This window comes from Metopolophium dirhodum, chromosome 1 (genome assembly GCF_019925205.1).
Source record: "Metopolophium dirhodum isolate CAU chromosome 1, ASM1992520v1, whole genome shotgun sequence".
NCBI lineage: Eukaryota > Metazoa > Arthropoda > Insecta > Hemiptera > Aphididae > Metopolophium > Metopolophium dirhodum.
In genome coordinates, this window is record NC_083560.1 from 132,430,246 (window position 1) to 132,437,982 (window position 7,737).

Genomic DNA, 7,737 nt, shown 5'->3' on the forward strand with positions numbered 1-7,737 from the left:
TTTGTTCTTCTGTATTAATATAAATATTAAAATATAATCTTTTATTCAACATTTACTATTATTTTAATAATAACAAAAGGTGGACAAGTGGGTCACTGTAATGGATGGTGTTTAATTTGAATTCAATGATATAATATCATTGTATAAGAAAAACGAGTCGAAAACGATCAGTCAGTTATGATATCACTAAGTATATTTGATGATATTATTGTGAATAAAGTAATTTATATATACCTATTTACGGAGAACCTTGTTTTAATTTTCAATTCTTAGATATAAAAGTTGAACATTTTATACATTTTGAACTATAAAATATATATTAATTTTTAAATTTGATAAATTTTACCAAAATTTGAACTTTATAAATGCTTATAAAAAATTATACTGCCAATGTTTTTTTAATATTGATCAACTGCTATTGTAACAAATAACAATATATCAGGAGCCTTGTATTAAATTTAGCCAACAATTAATGCAATTTTATTTAAATTTATAGAAAAAAAAACTAAAAAATGTAAGACTGACTATGTCCGTAAATAGCTCAAAGAGAGTCAAAAATATTTTTTAAATTTAAAATGAAAATATAAACATTTGGTGAAATTTTCATGTATCTACAGTAATTCGTTCTTGAATTGCAACAAAATAACAAAATCGCTACATGAGAAATCGAGTGAATATCCAATCTTGTAAAAATATGAACTTCAATCGCTCATCAAAATTTTATTTGAATTGCGTATAGACAATTTTTTTTTTTAACAAAGGTAGGCAAACTTATGAGGAATCATGTATTATATTGTCAAATCTTATATTTAAATAGAAAAATGTTTATGAATTTCAAATCAATATAAATTGCATATTTTCGTGAATTTTACGTATTTTGTCAATATTTGAATTTTAAATGCTTTTAAAAAAAAAGTTGTGACTAGATTTTCTATATTTTTCATCTGTCTTTGAAACAATATATTAAGAGCCTTCTATAAAATTTCTAATATGTTTACCTTACAAATATAATTTTATTGATAGTTGTAACAGAGCAGTCTTCATCATATAAAAAGGTCCTTTTCAGGACCACCAATCACAACACAGTACATAATAAAGGACACCATCGTAGGGATTTAGCGGCGAATTCGACACCCTTCTAGTCACTTTACATCCCCAACAAGTACGGCTATGGAGGGGGTGGAATATGACGAAATAAACAACACCCGTCCCATAACCATAACTCCAAAACTACACAAATAGTGAGGTAAACCGTACCGACGGTAAGCACGGACACACACGGCAGCACACCCGTGGTTTACGATTCAGTACGGGACACCATATATAAACCGGTCACATCTACGGAGCAGCCATCATTCTTTCGTCAACACTACAATCGTCAACATCTACAGTTAAAGATGAACGACGAAACAGGTGACCAGCGTTTTACTGAATTACCAACGTGGCGGCGAAGACACTCGTGAATACGAGGCAGCGATTGACGACCCCGGTGTTCATCCTATTAAAATTACCAGCGGCTTATACGCGGTCTTGTATAACTTACAGTCGATCTACCATCGCGATTGATAGAAAAAAAACTTCTTCTTAGAACCGTCAATCTAGTCCCCACCCTGGTGCGCCTGCTTAGGTATCCACTACGAGTTTGCCCACTTGAACACGACTTACACAAGACCATGGAAAGGTGGTTGTAACTCGTCCCTCCTTGTTTTGTATAATTTTAAACGACCCAACTTTATATTTTTTGGTCACGCCTCTACAGGCCCGATACCGCCCGCCGCAGTCCGCTTATTTAAGCCAACCTCACGGCCCAGATGTAAAAATTCCCGATACACTGTTATACATTTAAAACTTAATTAATAAATAAATGTATTTATGAAAGAAAAAACAACCAGAATTTAATCATTCACGATCACGAGCCGTCGGATGTCAACAGACCGTATCATATTTATAGAACAAAAAACCATAAAAATTTGAATCTGAAAATATCCGCAAACAGCTCAAAATAAATCAAAATATTTTTAAAATATTATGGTGTACAGAAATGCTTGTATAAAAATTCAGTCAACATTTCATGTATCTGGTTATTTGTTTTAGAGTCACACAAATTGATTTTACGTAAAAATGTCCGGTTTCCCTTAATTTTTCTTTTGTTTTTCAAGGTGCTTTTGAAAACCACTGGTTTAAAGTACCAACTAGATTCACTTTCCTGTCAGAAAAGATACTGTTGAAGAAAATTCAAGCATTTTTACTGTTCTTAAAGGTGTTACGTATTTTATATATAAGATAGGCGAAGGTACACACACGAGCATTGACAAAGTACGACTGCTTTATTTATCATTACGCACGACGGCGGACACACATAATAATCACATAATGTTGTATATATATATATTTATCGTTACAGATAACATATCGGAGTATCGGACACACCGTACAATGTACATACATAACATCTTTCCCTTCTATATAATTTTAGTACAATAAATTAACTTATACAAAATTCATACAATTTAGAAAATAATAATAATGATTTAACATTTACAATTTTACACAATACATAATAAATATAACTTAAAAATTTAAATAGATAAACAATATATTTTTTTTTTTTTTTTTTTTTTTTTTTTTTTTTTTTTTTATTATTATTCAAGTTCCCTTGGATGTACCTCATCATTTAAATAACTCTTTTTCAATTTGTTTACATGCATTAATCTGATTTTATCACCAACCCGGACTAAATAACTGCACGTTCCCAACATTTTCATTATACGTCCAGTTAACCATTTCTGCCCTTTTGAATTATTTCGAACAAGAACTTTATCATTTATTTCGTACTTAGTAACATTAATATTTTTATTCTTTTCTACAATATTTGGTGGTTTTAATATGGACAAATGATTTTTTGGTTTAAAATTATATATTAAATCTGACGGACTACAACCTGTGCTTGTTGTTGGTGTGTTACGATATGATACTAAAATATTATTAATTTTTGATTGTATTCTTTTTACATCTCTCTCTACACACAAACTCTTTATTAATAATTTTTTTATCGTTTGCACTCCTCGCTCTGCCAACCCATTAGACTCTGGATTGTATGGCGGCGAATGTACTAGTTTTATACAATTTTTCTCACAATATGCTTTAAATTCATTTGCGCCAAAAGGTGGACCATTATCGGTTACCATTATCTCTGGGGAACCAAAACGACAAAAACAATTTTCTAAAACTTCGATTACTTTTGAAGCCGTTGTACTTCCCATTGCAAAACACTCAATCCATTTGCTAAAACTGTCAACAATGATTAATAATTTAACTTGATTTATTTCTAGAAAATCGATGTGTATTCTTTTCCAAGAATCTGATGGATTTTCCCACGGAATATACACTTTCTCACTAACATTCTTATCGTTTTGATTACATTGGCATTCCGTACACGTCTTAATAAACTTATCTATATCAATATCGATATTAGGCCACCATACATACGACCTTGCGAGCATTTTCGAACGAACAATACCCGGATGGTTTTTATGTAATAACATTAATACGTCTTCTCTTAATGACTTTGGAATTACTACGCGATTACCTAATATCAAACAGTCATTTACTAACGATAATTCTTCCCGTCTTTTATAATATTGTTGGCAATCTGATTTTAACGACTTTACCCCCGGCCAACCTTCTTTCGTATACTGACTTATTTCTTTTAATACTTCGTCTGTACTCGTTTTTTTGCTCACTTCCTTATACGTTAAAGGTAAATTTTCTAATAATAAAATTGAACAAGCATTTTCCCCAGTATTACTACTTTGAGGTAATCTTGATAACGCGTCTGCGTTACTTATGTCTACCCCCTTCCTATGTTGAATCTCGTACTGATAACTAGACAATATAACTGCCCATCTTTGTAATCTAGATGAAGCTACAACAGGTATATTCTTTGACGGATTAAAAATTGATTTTAACGGCAAATGATCAGTTACTAAAATAAATTTGCGTGCAAACAAGTATTTATGGAATTTTTTTACTGCGAAGATTATTGCTAACCCTTCACGCTCAATTTGTGCATAATTTTTTTCTGCCGCTGATAAGGTGCTAGACGCGAATAAAATTGGCTTCTCCTCCCCATCTATCAAATGACTAAGAACTGCACCGACACCATAGCTAGAACTGTCACACGTAACTACTAGAGGTAAATCTGGATTATACGTGACTAATAATTGACTTTTTATTAATACCTGTTTTATATTTTCAAACGCTGATCGACATTCGTCAGACCAATTCCAAGGTATTTTATTTTTTGTTAAATTGTACAAGGGAGCTAATATAGATGACGACATTGGAATAAAACGTTGATAATAGTTTATGAGACCGAGAAATGATTTTAATTGTACTACATCATTAGGGCACGGTGCGTTTCTTATCGCATCCATTTTATTTCCATCGGGATGTACGCCTTGACAATCTATTTTATGACCTAGAAATTGTACACTTGAACAATAAAACTGACATTTCTCAAAATTTACTTTAACTCTATACTCATTTAAACGTTCTAACACCGCATTAACATTTTCTTCACACTCTGACCTTGACGAGCCGCAGATTATTATGTCATCTAAATATACTTGTACTTTAGAAACACCTCGTAAAATATTTTCCATGACTGACTGAAATATACTTGGCGCTGACGCTACCCCATAACATAAACGATTAAAACAGTACAACCCTTTATGAGTATTAATTGTAAGAAACTTACGACTTTCAGGTGCAACCTGTAATTGTAAATACGCTTCTGCTAAATCCAAAACAGTGAATACACTTCCCCCGGATAACTCATTAAACACATCATCGACTCTTGGTAATGGGTGTTGTTCAATTTGTAATTTTGGATTTAAGGTAGTTTTTAAATCTACACATATTCTAATTTTATTATTTTTTTTTGGTACTACTACAATAGGCGATGCCCAGTCACTAATTGAAACCTTACTTATAACTCCTTCAACTTCTAATCTATTTAACTCAATTTCTACAGCAGACTTTAGTGCATATGGTACTTGATATGCTCTATGGAAAACTGGTACGCTATTTTCTTTTAAAGATAAATTGACCTCATGGTCTTTTATATAATCAGCTGGTTTATCATTTAATTTAACCACCCCGGGAAACTTGAGTTTAATATTGTTAATTACATCTATTTCACTTAAAACGCAATTATTATTATTTACAGAATTCATAATATTTTTCCCGATTTTGCAATCTACATTACTACTTATACAATTTAGACACATATTCGATCTCCAGTTTGAATATAACTTATCTAACCAAGATCGACCTACTAAAACTTTTTTTACAGAGTTTTCCGTTATAATTAAATATAGTTTAATATTTTTTTGATTTGACATCTCGACATTTACAAGTGTTTGACCTAAAACCTTGACTGGTTCACAATTTACAGAACTTAATTGAATATGTTTTTTTTCTAATTTACATGAATTATTAAAATACATATTAAAATATTTAATCGGCATAACTGAAACCGACGCTCCACTATCTACTTCAAACGGAATAAGCTTATTATTAACTTTGATTTTAATCACAAGTGGATTTCCCCCACTATTCTGAGACACATTATTTACTAAATCAATAGACTCTAAATTATTTTTAATTTTTGTCTTACACATTTTCGACGTATGACCTTCTAATTTACATGAAAAACATTCCCACTCTCTGGCTGGACACGTACGGACATCGTGCTTCCTTCCACATCTATAGCATTGACCAAACTTAAGACTTCGTGAACTTTGACTGCCGTGCTGAATTGACTGACCATTTTTTTGACCAGGTTTTGACGACTTCCCAGACCACGGTTTTCCACCAGAATTTCCGTTCCACTTGAGTTCCGACTTCGATGACGAATGTGTTTGACGAGACACATTTTTCCCATTATTGATAAAATTTACTTGTGATTTATTGTTCATTTGTTGTGTTTGATTACAAACCAACTCCGAATCCAAAGCAATTTTACATGCTTCTTCAAACGTTAGGGACTCTATACCAAGTAATTTTCGTTGACACGATTCATCACTTATCCCTACAATAAGCCGATCTCGCAGTGCATCGTTTAAAAACGAACCAAATACACAAAAACTTGATAATTTTTTTAATGCTGTTATGTACTCCCGAGTTGACTCACCCTGGTTCTGTGTACGTTGGTTAAAAATAAATCTTTCACTCACTACAAGACGACGTGGTGAATATATTTCTTCCAATTTGGACACTAACTCGTCGTATGACTTTAATTGTGGTTCCTCCGGCAAACAAGCATCTTTTAATTGACTATATGCTTCCGAACCAATGTATGCGATTAAATAGGACTTTTTATCAGCCTCTTTAACTTTTAAAACGGTCAACTGCGCGTTTAATCGATCTAAATAATTACTGAATGATTCCGAACCCGGTATGTATTGCGAAATATTCGACATTATAATCACAACAAGAAAATTAAATAATATTTTCACCGAATTTTCATCTTCGTCGCCAAATGTTACGTATTTTATATATAAGATAGGCGAAGGTACACACACGAGCATTGACAAAGTACGACTGCTTTATTTATCATTACGCACGACGGCGGACACACATAATAATCAAATAATGTTGTATATATATATATTTATCGTTACAGATAACATATCGGAGTATCGGACACACCGTACAATGTACATACATAACAAAAGGTACGACAGACACAAAAAAAAAAAATGTTTCATAATTTCAATTGAAATAATACGAAATTGAAAATATCACTTTTCTTGAAATATTCAATGAAATTATTGATAGCTAATTAATGTTTTATTGGGCCGAATTATGGCAATATGACATTTTTATTTTGTTTATTAGTATTTTATATATTGTCCATATTGATTGTTGTACGTTACTATGATAGTCATAAGTTCAAAGTTGTAAGTTGTAACTACCTACTTAATAACTATACGCCTATTATAAGTTTTAATTTGTGAGCTAAAATTATTACTTATTAGCATATTACTTATATGACCATAAACTATAAATAAATAAATACTATTGTTACAGCACAATTTATAATAACTTATTTATTTATTATTATGGACAAAAAGAAGCACGATGTTTCCAGATGTTTTCGTGATGAGTAAAAGAAGGAAATAAGTCTCGAAATGAATCATTAAAAAACATATGTAACTTTTGTTCTTGGTCGACATTTTCAAATGCTTTTCTATAACAAAAACATATTTTGAGTTGCACTAGCTGCTGCCTTCTGATGTAAAAAAGAATTTTAAACACCATCAAAAATGTGTACCTAGTGAAGTCTTCTATAAGTTCATATAATCATAACAGAAAAACTAGAATTTTAGGTGTTTAAAAATCAATAATCTTATACAAATATACAGTAAAGTAGGTAGTACAGTAGTATAATTATTTATACTGTTATATACGATGTACTTATAACTTAGTTAACAACTTTTAAATTGTATGTAAATATGTTATATATTTTGTTTGTTTCATATTATAAACCAACTTTAAAAAATATTCAATTGGAAGTTTATATATTTGAAGATATAATAAACATTTTTTTTATTTTTCATGGAAATGAAATATTTCAGGAATTTTCCATGAAAATAAATTTCATGAAATTTTAAAACCCTAATCTAAAGTATTCTCTGTGTTGTACAACTAGTAGAAACTCGACAACTGAAA

The 7,737-nt window shown here is 31.0% G+C and overlaps 1 protein-coding gene across 1 annotated transcript; it reads right to left on the bottom strand.

Annotated features, from left to right (window-relative positions):
• Positions 1-2,642: 2,642 nt before the first annotated feature.
• Positions 2,643-6,485, bottom strand: LOC132953834 (uncharacterized protein K02A2.6-like). The gene is made up of 2 exons (XM_061026169.1): positions 5,545-6,485; positions 2,643-5,202 (listed from the first exon to the last, which is right to left on the bottom strand). Exons 1-2 carry the CDS (start codon positions 6,483-6,485, stop codon positions 2,643-2,645), a joined length of 3,501 nt encoding a protein of 1,166 aa, XP_060882152.1.
• Positions 6,486-7,737: the final 1,252 nt, after the last annotated feature.